The sequence below is a fragment of the Trachurus trachurus genome (genome assembly GCF_905171665.1).
Source record: "Trachurus trachurus genome assembly, chromosome: 19".
Taxonomy (NCBI): Eukaryota; Metazoa; Chordata; class Actinopteri; order Carangiformes; family Carangidae; genus Trachurus; species Trachurus trachurus.
The window spans coordinates 20,077,949-20,095,861 of NC_139913.1; the positions used below are offsets into that span (position 1 = coordinate 20,077,949).

The window sequence follows — 17,913 nt, forward strand, 5'->3', positions numbered from 1 at the left end:
GGCGATATTGTTTAAATTACACTTTTTCCTCCAGACCAGAGGGCGGCACCAAATCTCAGACTTCCAGACGCGCATAAACAATTTGAAGAAGAAAACAATGAACCAATCAGAGCTCGCCGTTGAGTCTGACTCTCAGCCAATCAGCGTCAGCTTAGATGATTTTCAAAATCTCACCCGCCATGATTGTTGTGTTTTCAGGCTCAGTAGAGTCCGTCGGTTGTCCGCTAAGTTTTAGTTGTTGTTTTTAACAAGACAGTCCAAAGAAGGACTTTTTTTTGTACGTGTTTTTTTCTCGGAAAAGGACGAGGTAAGACAGATGTGTAATTCAATGGTGTCAGATTAGCTACTGTCCGTCTCTGTTTTTTTTTAATTCAACTGTTAGTTCACGGTTTCCTCTTGTTTCTTGTTAGCTAACCTCGGCGGCTAACATTTAAACATTTAAAACACAATTTTGCTCCAACGCAGCTTAAGTTTCCACAGACTTTATCGTTAAATGATAACTAAACGTTGCAAGAGGGTCTCAAACGTTGGGTAATCCCAATGCTGAGTGGTCGTAGTGAAATTGTACTCACTGGCCGTGATAAACAGAAGTTAACGTACATAATCGTTAACGTACAAAATGTACACGATACGCAACGTTTCTTAGCAGTGCTTTAATGTCATTATCCTTGTTATGTTGCAGAGTTATTTTTCTTTACATTTTGAAAGTTGATTCGCTTTCTGGTCCTTTCTGACCTCTGATACTATTATTTAAGTTTGGTTTATGTAGCTTTTTAGAAAGTTAGCTAAATTTGCTAACACTTCCTCAACTGAGATTAGGCAAAACTCGGTTATTCTTATTTAAAAACAGTCTTCATGTTGTAATCTGTGAGGGGAAAAGGATCATGCAACTCCTAAGTAATCATATTTATATACATATCATGTTATTCGTCCGTTGATTGGCATTTGTAGTAAATATTGTAGTAGTCATTGGTTTTAATTAAGTAAAATAAGAGGATTAAAGAGGACAATAATAGTTACTGTCTCATTTTTGTGATGACAATTTAGTGACAAATACAGTTATGTCTATGTGATGCATGTTGATATTTATAATAAGGAATAAGTCTCATATTTATTGTTCCTTTGTAACATCATCTGCCTCTTTCTGATTATTCCAGGTAAGATGGAGTCTCGGTTTTCTCACCTGCGCCAGCGGGACACCAGTGTGTCGATGTTGAGGGTCAAACTGTCCCGCAGACGGTCTCAGTCCCAGAAGGAGAATCGGGACCGTGTCATGAACACACGCAGGCAGCTGGACAAGCTCCAGGAGCTGGAAATGTCTTCCCTGGATGCCTCCATCGCGATGGCCAACATGTCGGTCATTCAAGAGAAGACACAGAATATTGCAAAATCTGTGAAAAGTAATGCTTCATCATCCAATACGGCTTCAACTCGCACCTTATCACATAGGATTGTATAGAATAACTGCTGTTATCATGTTGCTGATCTGCTTTTCATGTGCTCATCAATCCCACACTTGTTTGTCCACAGATGTTGCTGGAGAAGAGAGGTTGAAACAGCTGGAACGCTGGAAAGAACGAAAAACTCTTGAGAAGGAGAAAGAAAAGAGAGAGAAGGAGCGCAAAGGGGTTTTTAAGACTGGCGTGTATCATCACAAGGATGGCCTTGACATTGGTTCTCTGCCCATGGCCCCAGTTGCCACAAAAAAGACTAAGGAGGTGAGGACGGACTCATCTGTAGCCATATCAGTAAATTATATCACTTCTATCACAATGCATTTTATTGTACTTACTGGATATGATGATCTAAGTTAAAGGTTATTTTGGCTGCATTGGTACATTTAAATGATAAACGGCTCCTATGAGCAACCTATAATATTTTTGCTTGTCTTTCAGACAAAAGTGTTCACAGCTCCTACTCAGAGCAGCAGAGTCACCCGTTCAATGAAACAGCAGCAGCAGGTTCAGCAGGTACAGTTTCCTCTCTGTTGTTGAACATCTTTCTGATACAAACTTCCATAAAACTTAATGTTTCACTTGTCACACACTTTGTTGCATAATTTTTCTTTTACCTAAATCTCTACAGCCACTGAAGAGACAAGACCCAAATACTGTAAAGAAAGGTGAACTATTGAATGTTACTTTTATTTCAAATGATTCATTGTCATCTCTGGTGATTATTATACATCAGGTCTGACCTGTTGCTTTTACTATAGCTCAACCTGCTGTTGAAAGATCAACCAGGACCCGGGCAGCTCCCGTCAAGCCTGCCCCTACACCAGTTACCAACAGGACCAAAGTTTGTGCAGGTAACCGATGAGAGAAAATATTCTTACTTCTCTCTTACCACGAGACCAGCGATCATGTTTTGTCCTATTATGTTTCCTTATTTACATATCACTGTGTCTCTGTAATGACCTCCTACTGCAGTGGAGCCTACTGTGCGAGGTTTGTCGACCAGATCAACCAACAGGCCTCCTGTTACAGCAGCGCCTCTGGTGAAAGACAAACCTAAGGACAAGGCTGCAGGTAAACAAAGAGCTGAGGCTAGAGTTAAGGAGGCTTTTGAACATTTCTTTGGTCTTTGACATAGAAATTGGAAGACCACTGGAGATGTGATGGTCAGAATAAACAAACACAGACATTGCTGTTGTAGAAAACCACTCTTAATGTCAAATATCCTCTCCACCTTCAGATGCAAGAACCACCAGGAGTAGAGCCATTGTCAACCCTGTGGCCCCCCCTTCTGGCAAAGAGAGAAACTGCAAAGGTATTATTTAATGATTATAGAACCATTTGGTTTTGGAAACTGACCAGTTTTGCTTTTCCCGTGTGAACATGAGCTATTGTTTTTGAATTTATTCTGTTTTTTTAATATCTTATTTATTTTTAATACACAGAAACTGCCAATGAGCCCACTCAGGCGCCTGTCCCCAAGGTTAGCATTTCTATGAGTCTGTTTGAGTCTGATTACATCTTTTATAACTTTTTTCTTTTACCCTTAGAATATGTTTACATAGTTTCTGTCTTTTACAGGAACCTGAGCTGAAGGAGCCTGAATTAAAGGAGCCAGAGGAAACTCTTCAACCTCCCAGCCCATCGCCCTGCCCTGAGGAAGAAGACATGGTGGTGGACCAGGCTTCAGCTGACGCTGTCCCCGCTGTGGAGTCTGTCGAGGCTCCGTCCTCGTTTGCTCCACGGGGTTTTGTCTTCCAGGCTCCTGCTACTTTGCCATCCTTCAAGTTTGAGCCTCTCACTCCTCGTTCAGCAGATGCTTTCCTCACACCCAGGTGAGTCCGTTTTCCCTCTTCTCTTAAATCTTATTTATTTTTCTTCAGCTATTTAATACTCGGGACAGTTACTTTACATGTTGTGTTGTTGTGAATCTTCCGACCCAGCTCCAGCTTCACGCTGCCACCACCTCCTGTGTTCAACTTTGAGTCTCAGTCTGAACCAAGCGAACCCTCTCCCCCTAAATCCCCTCGCCGCTCGCCACCTCACATGTCTCCCACACTGGCTCCTCCAGCTCCAGCCAGCCCCCTGGAATCCAAGCATGATGTACCGTACTTCAGGTGAGATCCCTTGTTTTACCTTTCTTGTTAAATATATTCTAACTTTACAATCAGTTGTTTAGTTTTAAACCCATCTTCTTTTTTTCTTAAAAAAAAATTCAGATTGGAAATCACCAATGAGACAGACAGACTTACAACTCTGTGTGTCCAGTGGGAGCCCAAAGTGGAGGATGAGTCCATCCCAGAGGAGAGTGAGTAACAAGAGCCGCATCCTATGTGACTCTTTGAATTTGCAATCTGCAGCTGTATTGCCAGTATTCCCTAACTAAACAAATGTGAATAAGTTGCCTTTGTGTACCGTCTATAGTGAGAGACCGCATGCGTACAGCTGTCGGCCAGGCGAGGCTGCTGATGAAAGAACGTTTTAAACAGTTCAGCGGTTTAGTCGACGACTGCGACCTGGGCCGTGGCGAGAAGATCACCACCTGCACGGACCTGCAGGGATTCTGGGACATGGTTTATTACCAGGTGAGTGCCTCACAGCGGAGAGACAACACACTGTTTCACACACCAAGTATGTAAAGAAAAGGACAATTTATAGATGGATGTTTTGTAACTTTTCAGGTTGAAGATGTCAACAAGAAGTTTGAAGCTCTCAAGGAAGCGGAGGGCCGAGGCTGGGTGGAAGAACACAAGCCTCCTCCACGACAGAGGAAAGTTGTGAAGGTGAGTACAGTACTCGGTCATCAACACATTGTTTTTGCCCCCATAACTTCCCCTCATTTTATGAAAATAAAACACTCCTTGTTCCTGTCTTGTCCTTTTGACAGAAGCCGTCAGCCGCCGCCCCCGCCAAGCCTGCAGGAAACAAGACAGCAGCCAAGTCTCGCCTGGCAGCCGTTAAAGCGGCCATGAAAGCCAAACAGCAGGCGGCCGAGGCAGAGAAAGCTGCACAGGATGCTGGTATAAGCGAGGATGACCCCGGTCTGGACTCTCAAGGTCCCCAGGCAGAGCCCCAAAAGCCAGACACTGTGGTCTTTGATGGAGGCTTCTTTCAGGTGGAGAGTCCAGCCAAACCACCAGGTGAGAATAAAAAATGACACACACACACCTAAGAGTTTTTATATCATGTATCAGTGTTTGCTTCTCTACTGTTTCTGGCTGCTTGAGCTCTAAGATTCAGATTAAGATTTCACACATCTTGTCGTCTGTAGGTTCAGTGAGAAAATCCAGCCGTCTCAGTGCTGCTGTGCTGCCCCAGGCCTCTCCCTGCCCCAATTATCTCACACCCAGACGGGTCACCCGGCGTTCCCTGGCGCTGACACAGACCCCGGTTCAGAGCGCCGCCTCGCCTGCTCAGCCCGTCTTCACTCCTGCCCAGCTACGCTTAACCCTGGAGCAAACCCCGGCGCCCGCACCAAAGTCACAGCAAGGCACTCCTCAGCCGCCTCAGGAGAGGAAGGAGACTGTCAACGTCTCTCTTTGTTTCTCACCTGTCAAGGAACTGGTTTCAGACGACACTCAGCCTGAGGGAAGCCCCGCCCGACAGACAGAACCAGCGCCAATGCAGGAAAATCCTGCCATTCCTGCACATTCTCCACTGCCATCCATTTCTGTAGTCGAAGAGCAAGGTGAACCAGTTGAAGCTGTCGATGTTAAAGTCAGTGTCTCTCCAAGGCTCTCCCTCTCTCCATGCAAAACACCTGCACCCATCGCCCACGCCCCTGAGCCCTCATCATCTCTGAGTTTCTTGCTATCACCCTGTGTGACTCCCAGCCAACCTCCCACCTGCTCCCCTCCCGCCGTGCAGAGCCACGTCGAGGCACAAGAGTCTGTGTGTTGTACACCAGACAGCTCAGTTGTTGAGGTAAAGTGAAGTCTCACCGTCAGAGGTTGTTTAAACTTGGCATTTTCTCTGTCTATACAATCAACTAATTATTCTCTCGAAACTGTAGGAAATTCCTGGTTTGGACTTTGAGCGATACCTTCAGCCTTCACAGAGATGCAGCCTGTCACCGAGCGGGGCAGTTGCCGTAGAGACACAGTCACCCATGGCAATGGATGTTGAGATGGAGAGTCCCAGAAGTCAATCCGAGGATCTGCTAACTGAACAAGAAGCAGGTATGACTGATATTCTTGGGTACTGTGCATGCACATACACTAGCCTGGGTACACTGGGTTTTCTACCTTAACAACGCTAATGGATTTTAAAGCTGCAGTAAGCATTTATTGACATTTAGGATGAAATTAATTTGATTAATATAGGAAGAATTTGAGTACTAGTAGTTTAAAGAGAAATATTGTTTTACCTGAGACATCAGATGTGCATACTGCAACTTTAAGTTCAAATATTGTGATGGCTTCAATTTTTAAACTGTTTTAAATTGCACTTTTTTTTTAAAACTCACGGTTATGCTCACTCTCTCACTGTTGCCACAGCACTGCCAGAGGTTCCCTCAGTGTTCACCACCATGTCACCACAGGTGTTTTTTGATTTCTTATCCTCCAAATATTGACTTAAAATCATTAACTAGGCTGCTAACTAATATCCCAATTTCCTTATTGCTGCTGTAACATTACTAAATATTATTTTCTGAACTTTCAGGTCCGGACAGCAGAGTCTCCCCTTCTTCTTTTCACCCCGGACCCGACGGACCGGATACGCCAGTCTGTTTGTCCAAGTGACCTCATGGTCTTCACCCCTCCCTCTTATCTGTAGCAAATTGTTTTTCTATTTCTATTTTAACATGTATTGGGTAATTTTATTACTCCCTTTTTTTCTTTTTTTTTGAGAAAAAAAAATATAAGAGTGATTTTTGACATTTATTTTTAGATTACTTGAGAATTAAAAAAAAAATTGTCTTACTACTAAAGGTTTAATTAAAGCTGTTACAACAAGGATATGGCCAGTACTTCTTCTTTACACCCAAGCACAAATCAGCGATCCTATCAGTGCATTTATTTCTGTCTTTGAAGGCTGTAGGTATTTTGTGTAGTTTGGGACAGAGCAACAGGCTTCATTCAGTGTTCATGTGGTTTCTTTGCTGCATCTTCTGCTGTCATTCATCAGCCTCTTAATCCTCTCTCTGCCTGTAACACAACACATGTTTGCAATCAAAAAGTAAACTGCACACAGTTAAAAAAAAAATCACATTTTCTTTAGTTGGTTCATGACGGAGCTGGAATAAAACCACTTGTATCTAAAAACATTTAATGAGTAATGATGTGTTTCCATTAAAAAAAAAAAGACACTGACTTCATTGTAATGTCAAGTCTCCCAACAAAAAACATAAATTCTAGCTTCTTATTTATTTATTATTTTTTAGCTTGATCTGTTGGACAGTAGGAATGCAACTGGGCCTTCGGACAGTTTATCCTCCGTCATGGTTTTAGTCACCAACTGGTGATGATCAAATGCAGGAAAGAAAAAGTGGTTGAAGAACTGATGGATTGTTTGGTTTTTGGCCTCCAGTTCTCTGGTTTCCATGTCCTCTCCCTCAGCTTGATGCACTTCTGTTCTCTCTATAAGAAAATCCACAATTAATCCACTACATACATTTCATAAAGATTCATTTTCCCAACATAAAATAAACAAATACAAACCAGCAGACTGAAGCTGCTCTTTGACTTCAGTCTTGACATCTTGTCGACTCTCTGGGGTGTCCTGAGCACAAAACACAAAAGCAATATAATAAAGTTTATTACATAAAAATTAATATCAAAAGCAAAGGTGTGAGAATATTTATACTACATCGGTGCAGAGCTCAGGAGAGGCTTGAGAAAGGATCTGACCAACTGTGAGGGGCTGTTTGTAGTTTGTAAGATTTTCTCACTGCCCACCTCAGGAAGATCTCTCCTGGTTTCAACGTTGGATCTGGACAGGGATTGGCACTCTGGCAGACTTTGGGAAGCACACCGACACTTGACCTCAACACATCCCAAAAGTACCTCAAAAAACTCCAGGAATGTAATCTGCAGTGGCAAACAAATGAGACAGCAACAAAAGTGATACAGAGGGAAAGGAGTAAGCAGGTGATAACTGATCTTTCAAAGGGAACTGACGGATGTGCAGACACTACAGTCAGACCTCCAGATTCAGGCAGGAGGACAGGTTTTCGGGGTCACGGCTCTCTGCAGTGATGACCTTCAGCAGCTTCTCTGTGGTCAGTTTATCATCCAACAGATGAAGATCCTAGTGCGAGTTAAAATGAACTAATTTTTAAACATGGCTGGAATTATACATTGTGATGTGAGCATGATTTGGTGGCTCCTGTCGAATGTGAATGTGATTTTTCCAACCTTTATTTAATAGAACACTAATAGAAACTTGTATGTCTTAAAAATGGAAATCTTTATGTTACTGTTTGTTGCACCTTGAACATCCACAGCATGTGTCTGCAGGTCATGGTCTGGTCATCACCCAGGGCTGAATGGACCTTGCAGTTAGCCTGGTAGACCTCCCAACACCTCTTCATGTGGTTCATGGACACACGTGAAAGGTCTGGTTGTCCAAACAGGAAGCCTGGATACACAGCAATGGTTTGTGAGCACAGCTACTACTGCATAATAAAGATTTGCAGGGATTATTTTCACTGTTTTGCACTAAATCTTATTAAATAACTGGTTTTCCTGTCTGGGAGTTTAAATATCCCTATTTGATCATATAATTTGTGTACATGCACATGCACGGACGTAATTTTAGGGGGGGACGCAGGGGACATGTCCCCCCCACTTTTTCAAAACGCCGTTTTTGTCCCCCGCTGTTTTTACCGTCCACAAACAATGTTACACTGTATTAACACTAGCACCGCCATTGCACACTATATACCTATAACCGCCATGAGTCGTTCATTGGACGAACTGTAATAAAGCGTTAATTAGAGCTGTATAGGTGTTACATTTGTCTTAGTCTTTTAACAGCTACTCTGGGCCATGAAGTAGGCTGCACCCCGCAGCCTCCGCGAGGCAGGGGGGGGCGGGGGCGGGGGGGGGGCATACCGTAGGAACCCCGCCCCCGCCTGTAAAGCCAGGTTTCCACCGTATAAACGACCTTTTTTTTCTCTCTCTCTCTTTTACGGAGACATCCATAGTCCTTAGTGATCTTTGTTTGATATGTCAGGTGGAGCTGCCCATCATACCGACCCCCCCCCCCCCCCCCCCGCGTGCGCTCACGTCGGCGCTTTACATGAAGAGCACAGCGACTCTGTTTTTACACTAGTTTGCTCCTAAATACTGGCTTTATAAAACGAATTTCGTTTTCTTTTGATATCATATTGATATTTCCCCCCTGAATGTAGGCTACACCTCTTCTACAACTAGTCTGTCCAGTCTGGAAAATAATTTCTGCACCGTGCGTGTGTGAAGTGTGGACGTGAGTGTGCATCTGCGCAGCCTGCGCACGTGTACACACAAAGATACACATTAACACGCACGCACGCACACACACACACAATCACAGACACACACACACACACACACACACAGAGAGAGAGAGAGGGGGAGAGAGAGCGCATAAGCCCAATAATGCCGGCGCAAATCGGTGAAAACTGTAAGAAACTGAAAGAGTTTGGGTTTTATTAAAATATGTCCCCCCCACTTCTAAAATCAAAATTTCGTCCATGTGCACATGACTCCATGTTCTTATGTTGTTAGCACCTTTTACATTCTTAGCATTAGGGAGGATGTCGTCCGTCAACAGTTTGGATAAGCAAGCAGCCAGAACATGTTGTTGTGCCCTGTGAAAGGAGGAAAAGTCATGTTTCTAAATTAGAATTAGCAACAGAGGAGAAAAAAAGAGGTTTCCAATCTAAGGGTGGGGCGAGTTTTATTCCTTACACCATGTTTTCATTGTAGATATGGTAGGCCGCGATCACTAGGCAGCTGAGGAGCCTACGAAGCGGAATAGGTGTGAAAGGAGAGTGGATCTCTGTGGTGGCTTCCTCTGTGGCACACAAAGAATGATAATATTGGCCACTGTGTCCAATAAGTTTCCCAAAATACAGTAATAATGAAGCGATCAGTATTGTGTGCTGTATATGTGAGATTTGGGGCATACAGTAAATGGTTCCTCACCTTTGATTAAGCGGTTTATCTGTGTTAGAGTGACGTCGTGATGATGGATGTTACAGTCTTTGAGCAGGCGCCACAGCTGCAGGCGAGACATCTGGAAGGTGTTATCTTTGAAATGGACATGACCGAGTCTGCTGTAGAAACTATTGATGGACCGCAGTTCCATGTCGTTCCTCAGTAGCACAAACTCCACCTGTTACTCATGAAACAGGAACAGGAAACAGGATTCAAAGCAAGGTAGCAAGGAATAAATCGTACTGTACGCTGCGAGGGGTTTACGATAGAGCGGGATGTCACCTCACCTGTTTGCGCTCAGTGTCGCGCTTTCTGTCCGGGAATTTATCCAGAAGACATTCAAAGTTCAGAGCCATGTCCGATCCCAAGTCAGATGAATCACCACTTGGCGGAGGAAACGCACCTGTAGCAAGATGCAAAGCTGTGAGTCATTGTATATGAGGTTTTCAGACTGTAACATTGAGCTAATATGCTGTAGGTGTTTACCACACAGTGGAGTCAGAGCTCTGTTTCCATTCCAGTTGGGTGTCATCATCTGATCATCCACAAATTCTCCTTCAAAAACATGACCGTCCTTGAAGGTGAATTTTCCCTATGAACCATAAATCACAGTCATTCTTAGTGTGTAACTTCAGTATAGATGTGTTACTGATTGTGATGAATAGAACAAATAGTGTTAAGGAAAACTAATCTAATTTTCACTGTCTTTTGTTGTATTTTGTTGAATTTAGGGCCATAATCATTGACAGACAATCATGTTTTTCTGACTAACCTTCCCATCTTTTTTACTGTTCTTCCATTCTCCCTCATAGATTGCACCACCGGCATAGTAAAACGTTCCCTGTCCGTGCCTCTGGCCCTGAACAAAATCCCCTGTGTACTGGTTACACTGCGAATACTGGGATCCATCCACCCGCCTCCGGATCCAGGTCTGTGTTCCTCGTCCATGCTGCCAGAGAGGTAAGCTCAAATGAGTCACAAAAAAGTATATCAAGGTTGATGTTTTAAGAAAAAAAAATGTTTTCCTGATACCAGATGATGCTTTTATACCTGGACTCCATCTTGCCACATGCCAACATACTGCTGTCCCAGTGTCAGCCACCTCATTGTGCCCTCTCCATGTCTCTGGTTGCTCTTCCACTCACCAGAGTAAATGTTTCCAGAGGGGTAGCTTGTTAAGAAACATGAATTACTTTTAGAAGTGATGTAATTGTGGCTGCTGGTTAGATTATTTCACTGTACATACCATCTTTCTCCCAGTCCCTCTCTGTTGTTCTTCAACCAGTCTCCTTTGTACCAAGAGGTTTTATCCTGATTATAATACACTACGCCCTAAAACAAAGACAACCAATATAAAACTTAAAAAGTAAAATAAGACTGAATATGTTTGATGATAACTTGGTTAATCATACCTTTCCGTGCCTCTTGCCCTGATCCCACTGCCCCCTGTATGACACACCATTTATGGCACATTTGTAAGCTCCAGTCCCATGTCTTATTCCATTACACACTTCTCCCTTGTAAGTGCTGCCATCTGCCCAAGTGTAGACACCCCGACCCATGGGCATGTTACACACAAAGTCTCCCTGTTGGGATTAGACATGTCAATTTACTTCAAGATTTTACCAGCATCATGTGTAACTATATTAACCATTCCTTTCTCAGTTTTATTTCATTATTCATGTATAGAAGATGTATGTTTAGAAATCAAATGTACAAATCAATCAAATTAAAAGAAAATGATAACAAAAATGTGAGTGTGTGCATCCATAGCAGCTTACCTCATATTTCATTCCATCTGCCCATGTGAAGACACCTTTTCCATCCATAAGTCCCTTGGTAAACATGCCCTTCACAAAAACAAAGCAGGGACCACATGATATAGGCTATCCTGCTGGAACTACACATCTGTATTTCAGAGTGTTACTTTGCAGGAAAAACGTTTTTAGCAATGGCACAAAGCCTTAAAATAAACTATTGACAATGTGCATACTGTAATGTAAAATCCACCTTGTACATATGACCTCCTTCAAAGTGAGCAACACCTTCCCCGTGAAACTGGTCGTCACAGGTTTCTCCTTCATATCTGTCAGTGAGACACCAGAGGTTACAGCCACGACCAGTCCAGACGATTCACTGAGCGAATCAATTATTAGTTGTGAGTGACATTTTACCTCTGAATAATTAAACTGAACAGTGTAGGGAGTTCCCACAGGTCACCGGTTCCCGGCAGGTTAGGTCGGGTCGGTTCCACATCTGCTGAATTCACCTTCATCTTCCCCCTTCCCCCTCTTTCCGTGTTTCTATATTTCTTGACGTTTTTCTGTTCATCATTTATTTTCGTAGTTTTCTTCTTTTCTTCGTTTTGTGTCATTTTCTTCCGTCTATCTCTCGCACTAGTCGGGCACGTCTCCATGGCAACGACGAACAACGCGCACCAACTACGGCAACTACACTGCACCAAAAAAGGTTAACGCAATAAACAGATAGCAACGTTTTATGTGGTATATATCGTTTATTTCCTCTCAGTACAATAAAACAAAGAACAAAACAATCAAAGCAACAAATAAAAACGGTCAATAATACAAATGTACAATGTCTGCAGACAGGCTGGACACCGAACAGTGTGCAGGTGGGTTTCTCCTTGTATTGTTCAGTCTTGTGAGATGATGTCCAGGTTGGCCAGGTGTCTCATGGTGGGCCGGCCGTGAGGACAGTTCCATGGATGTTCAATTTCCCCCATATGAACCACCAGCTTTTTCATCTCACTGACACTCAGAGCAGTGCCAATCATCACCTGAAGATGGATAAAAAAAACTGTTCAGTAATGGGTGTTTCTCTTGCAGATACGTATAATGGACAAGACTCACAAATGCTTACATTACTAAAAAAAAACTAATTGTTTTACACGTCAGTTTTATTTGCTGCTCCACACAGCCGTTGGTCTCCACTGTTTTCAGTACACTATTACAATTACATTTCAGACTGAAGGTTCAGGAAAATATGCATGTTTACTTTTTTATTCCCAGCAAAAATGTGCTACATTACATTACAACATTGTTTTAACAGTGATTTTTAAACAGTGCATGGAATTAAAGGAAGATCAATGGCTACTGGAAAGGCAAAGAAAATAATAAGTTGACCCCCATGTAAAGCAGAAACTTTGTGTGTGTAAATAGGCCTATGATTTGTCCAAGTATTGTCAGTGTAAACTCACCGATTTTCGACACGCTCTGGAGGCAAACATCTGTCTGACTCTGGATGGTCGACACATGACCCCTGGGCTGTCGCTCAACATGAAGATCAGCTCCTCAATATCGCCTGGACCGAATGTCCAATTCTTACTGGTGGGCAGAGAAACCAGCTTAACCCTCTCCATCACCTGAGCTAGAGTCACAATGGAAAAATGTGGTTTAGTGGTTGCAATTATCCAATTGCTAAATCTGTGTATTAAACATTAAAATGAAATGAACTAAATGGTTCATGTAAACCCCTGAATGTCCTCACCGTCCTCGTCAACCAGAAACTCGAAGCCATTCTTTCTGAAAATGTCGATGTTTTCTAAGAGTACATTCTCACTGACTGCAGGGAGGTGAAGTTTCTGAGGGCTGCAAACCAAAAACAACACAGATCAATCACTGGCCAATATAAAACAACACGATGTAAAAATGAAACTACAGATTTATATTCTCACGCTATGAGTTTCTGTCCTTGGAGCACAGTGTGCTGCTGCAACATCTCAAAGTTGTATTTCTCATCTGTGGCGTGTTGGTCGATCATGAAGATGTCCGAGTTGAGTTTGGTGATGATGAAGCCCAAGTTAAACTGACCGATGATCTCCATCTCTTTGAACATGTCTTTACTGTAGAGACAAATTAAGATTATTTACTGTAACACCCAAACACTGCTCCACTAAGTAATTCAGCAGTAATAGCGTAGTAGTAAAATCCTACCTGATCTCTTTCCTCAGCTCTTCTTCTGCACTGTTATTCTCTCCAGGGTTGATCTTGGCCCTGAAGCGGCGGTACTGAAGCTCCTCACCAGCCCTTTGTTTCTTCCGGTCCTGCATTCTCCTTATCCTCCCCTCCAGCTCTTGTAAAGAGAACTGGAGAGGCACCGTCCTCTTCCGTAAGCAGACGGGAGCATCCACCTTAGAGGGAGGGGATCCTTCAGTACACTTTGAGAAAATGTTGGATTTGAGGTCTGTAGGGAAATGTAGATTATCTTTCCTGGCCCTCTTAGCATCAGGGCTCACCGTAACATCCTCGTTTGAAGTGCATTGCTCAGTCTTTATCTCTGGGTCTTCAGGAGCAGTCTGACTGCTGTCTGATGTTTCTTCAAATGCTTCATCTTTTACACTGGGTGTGTCAGTCACTGGTTCAGGGGAGCTGATCTCCAGGATCTCTCCTGGAGTGGAAACACTGTCTTTTTCATGGTCTGAGTCGCTACATGACCTCATCCCATATCTGAATCCATCCAATACTGACTTTCCCACTGAGGAGATTCTGGCCAGATCTTTTACAGGTTTCATCGGAGATTTAGCACTGGGATTGGAAGTGGGAGGTTTGACGGAGCCCTTAAAAAAAGACTGCATTGTTTTCTGTGTTGGGCCACTGTTGGCAGATGATTTGCTTGAATTGGAGCTTTGATGACTTGAAAAGGCAGCTTTTAGAGAGGCCAGGTTCAAGGACGACTTTGGGCTCTGGATCATTGGTTCCATGGCCTCTCCAGGTTCCTGCCTGTTGCCATCAGAGGGTACGACCTGATGCAGTTCAGTTGTAGATGTAGCCTCTATGGCAAGTGACAGGAAAAATGTCAAAGTTAAAGCAGCGCAATGACAACGTCTCCACAAAATACAAGTTACAACCATAAAATAACTCTCTGGGATATTACTTTCTTATTATATTCTTATTTATATTGTACATAATAACTGTTCCTATGCAGGCTAAATGTAATGTTGAGCTCTTACTGGTGCTGGGCATGGGTGTGTAGTTCAGGCTGATCTTATTGACTCCAGCCTCGTACATGCTGATTAGAGATGTTTTCAGAATAGCCAGCAAGAGTTTCTCTTCCTGCAGGAAAATCTGTCGCTTGTCTGGGGTTACGTTCACATCCACACACTCTGAAATAACAAAAGCAAAAATATTCATGAAATACTGAAGGATCTTCATATATTTCAGGAATAGAGCTGTGATATAATAATTGTTTCTTACCTGAGGCGACAGCTATGTTCAAAGCAACAAATGGATACTGATGTCTGTTGTACATGTGATAAACTTCATTCACAACTTTGGTCACCTGTAAAGTGGGAATATCCAGAGGTCAGACTGGAATAGACAAATCCTCACCTTTAAATATCCGAATATCGACTACACATCAAATACCTTCAGGGGATCACATGGTCGGTTATTAATGAAAAAGAACTGTCTGTCTGTGGAACTTCTCCCAGCACCGTGGTCTCCTCGTGTCACAAACCCTGTGATGCTGCCAACGTACACAGTCATTGATTTAAAAACTGTTTTGGATGCAGAAAGAGGGACTGGACTTTAATGCTATGGTGCCACTCACGTGAAAAGCTGTTTGGGAAGATCTGCATTATTAAGTCCATATTCTTCAATAATATTTTCTGTAGGGGAAACTTGCTGGAAAGGCAGAAGATTCTGTAGCTGTGGGACACAAAACAGACATTTAACCACTCCACATAATGTCAGGTTATGTTCAAGACAAATGTAAAAAACAACAACAATGTGACTATATTCCAACCTGTTTTGGTCCAAATATGGCTCCTATATTGTCTCTCATACTTTGGCTTCCACTGGTGCTGAGCACTGTGCTGCGTTTGCCCTGCCCGTTTTGGTTGTAGCAGGTGATACGCACCCCTGTAGAGATGATACAGTACGACTGCAGGACGTGTATCATTTTGGTATATTCCTAAAAATACAAATCAGTGAATATTAGGGATTAAACATAAATGACATATGCAATTCAAACAGGCACCTAAACAATCTAAACTAAAGTAATAAATTCAAAGATACTACAAGAAAAATATGCATTAAACATTATGTTCTGAGACATGAGTTTTTCTCAAGAATTATTTAAGTATTTATGGTCGGGAAGATCTCACATTCACTCTTTAACAAGGATTCAATGTGTTTTTCATTGTCATTTCATTTATTATGTAAAAATCAACTTGCAAAGTCTACAAACTTGGAGGATGCATCACCCTTAACATTTATACTGTGATATAACTGTGGTTAAATGTGATATAAATGTGGTCTATTTTTTAGAACATGGACTGCATTTAACTAACATAAACTTCTAGAATGATGATGTGTTCATGTAGTGGTGGAAACCTTGGATATCTATGCTTGCATTCACAAAACAAATCCCAACATATAGCTGGAAAATCAAACTTGGAAGATAAGCTAAAAGGAAGAGGTCTCTGCTGTTTAATTACTCATCAACATAAAATACAAATTATTTTTAGTAAAGCAACAAATGATTGTACTTATTGTCATGAAGCAGAGATTGTATGACTTACTGTGAAACCAACTGAAACAAATTATTTGGAAAACTGGAGTAACAGAAAACGTATGTGATGAACCTTCTTTATGTTTCTCTGGAACTCCTTGTGTCGAACAGGCAGGGTGTAGAAAAGCTGCTGCAGGCTGACTGTGGTGCCTTGCTGACGGGGTTGGGGCAACTGCTGCACCAAGTGGCCCTTGTGGTCAAACACCAGCTTGGTCCCCACCTGGCTGGACTCATGGCATGTCACCACACTCAGGTCACTGCAACACAAGAGTTGGATAAAGGTTAATGAAGTGAAAAGGAATTTAGGTTTAAATGGTGAATTAATGAGGCTGTTGAAGTGTTTTACCTCAGAGCGCACAAAGAGCTGAGAGCTTCACCTCTGAAGCCAAATGTTTCCACATGGATGAGATCAGAGAAATCTCTCAACTTTGATGTGTGATGCTTCAGCGCTGTGGAACAGACAGAGGAGGTTTCAGTGGGTTGGTCTGGTTTAATGGAGCAGATATTCAAAGCTGACACTTACTTAGTCCTTCAAAGTTGGCCTCCTCTACTCCTTTGCCATTGTCAGACACTTCTACTAGTTCAACTCCACACTCCTTGAGTTTCACATCTGAAACATGTAACAATGTGTTAACAAATCAAACAAATTCTAGTTTTATGCAGTAAAGTCCTTTACAGCAGTTACAACTTGTTATCTAATCAGACCTATCTCTTTATCTTTTGATCAAATTTTTTCTTAAAATGATTTATTTTGTTGTGCTTAGAGTTACATAAGACATGAGCCAGGAAATTAATTATGTGTTATGTCTTAATATGTAAACTAACACTGCTTACCAATGTTGGTGGCCCCTGCATCAACACTGTTTTCCACCAGCTCTTTGACAGCAGTGGCTAAAGTCAGGACCACCTGTCCCGAGCAGATTTGATGCACTGAGTGTTTATCGATGGCCTTGATGGCTCCTGCAGGCTCCGAACTAATGAGAGGAAATCAAACACATTGGTGAATGATAACATTGACCTCAGCCTTAGTAATACTGGTCCAACAGATTACAACATGCTCAACTCTCAGGATACTATCAAATATGAAATAACCACTGAAAGCTATGATATATGATCAGTATAGGGTTGTGGGAATGTTGGGTGACCTGATTATAATGTGGAGTTCTACTAAAACTTAGTCCTTTATGTGAAATTATACAGAAATTAGCACTTTCATTAGTGTGGTTCAGTTTCAGGAAAACCTACAACACAAGAAATTGGAACTAAATGTAACAACATCTAACATTACACATTTACCATGAAGATTTGCATTGTGTTGTGAAAACATGTATCTGCAGGCCAATATAGCCTACTAAATACTAGGGAGGCTAACTTACCAAGCATCAGACATCTTCAAAACCTGAAAAGCTTGAGACAGACTTCATTCAAACTTTGACATGTACCGGTATCTACATCTCATGTTGATAAAAGACGGGACGCTAATTAACATGTTGCCATCCATGCAAATGTAGCTACTTTGTTTTCACCAAGTGTTGGTGGTGAATCCGTCCACAACATCGTGCTGTAAACACAAAAGTGAAGCAGTTCCGCGCGCAGGTCGCAAATTGTTCACGAGCGTCACCCGTGCGCAAAAACTGCGCAGTTTGACGGTTAAACGTGAAAATATGAAATTTTGTTTGTTAAAAAATAATGACTTTACAAACTGTAGGCGTGATAAAAACGTAAAAATAACGATATTTATGTATAAAAGTAAGCATAAACCGACCCGTTGCATCAAACTCTGTAGC

General features: G+C 42.3%; 3 protein-coding genes across 3 annotated transcripts; 1 reads left to right on the forward strand and 2 right to left on the reverse strand.

Annotated features, from left to right (window-relative positions):
- Positions 1–207: 207 nt before the first annotated feature.
- On the forward strand, positions 208–6,230 carry dlgap5 (discs, large homolog-associated protein 5; the record flags this gene model as incomplete). The annotated part of the gene is made up of 19 exons (XM_083993902.1): positions 208–307; positions 1,158–1,400; positions 1,531–1,718; positions 1,896–1,970; positions 2,086–2,122; positions 2,216–2,308; positions 2,430–2,528; positions 2,695–2,769; positions 2,900–2,937; positions 3,036–3,289; positions 3,398–3,571; positions 3,674–3,762; positions 3,879–4,039; positions 4,136–4,237; positions 4,342–4,594; positions 4,726–5,378; positions 5,467–5,632; positions 5,951–5,994; positions 6,117–6,230. Exons 2-19 carry the CDS (start codon positions 1,163–1,165, stop codon positions 6,228–6,230), a joined length of 2,853 nt encoding a protein of 950 aa, XP_083850028.1. The 5' UTR covers positions 208–307; positions 1,158–1,162.
- A 603-nt stretch (positions 6,231–6,833) lies between these two features.
- rsph10b (radial spoke head 10 homolog B) lies at positions 6,834–11,870 on the reverse strand (the record flags this gene model as incomplete). The annotated part of the gene is made up of 17 exons (XM_083993903.1): positions 6,834–7,033; positions 7,115–7,175; positions 7,352–7,483; positions 7,599–7,703; positions 7,885–8,033; positions 9,167–9,246; positions 9,347–9,452; positions 9,584–9,773; positions 9,883–9,998; positions 10,082–10,187; positions 10,368–10,544; positions 10,646–10,766; positions 10,842–10,927; positions 11,008–11,181; positions 11,377–11,445; positions 11,606–11,681; positions 11,770–11,870. The coding sequence occupies 17 exons, from the start codon at positions 11,868–11,870 to the stop codon at positions 6,834–6,836; spliced, it is 2,049 nt and encodes a 682-aa protein (XP_083850029.1).
- Positions 11,871–12,246: 376 nt separating this feature from the next.
- On the reverse strand, positions 12,247–17,868 carry pms2 (PMS1 homolog 2, mismatch repair system component). Its single transcript, XM_083994294.1, has 15 exons — positions 17,503–17,868; positions 16,961–17,100; positions 16,650–16,736; positions 16,473–16,575; positions 16,200–16,383; positions 15,359–15,526; positions 15,164–15,261; positions 14,980–15,079; positions 14,809–14,893; positions 14,565–14,717; positions 13,549–14,386; positions 13,290–13,457; positions 13,103–13,203; positions 12,813–12,982; positions 12,247–12,392 (listed from the first exon to the last, which is right to left on the reverse strand). The coding sequence occupies exons 1-15, from the start codon at positions 17,514–17,516 to the stop codon at positions 12,249–12,251; spliced, it is 2,553 nt and encodes an 850-aa protein (XP_083850420.1). The 5' UTR covers positions 17,517–17,868; the 3' UTR covers positions 12,247–12,248.
- Positions 17,869–17,913: the final 45 nt, after the last annotated feature.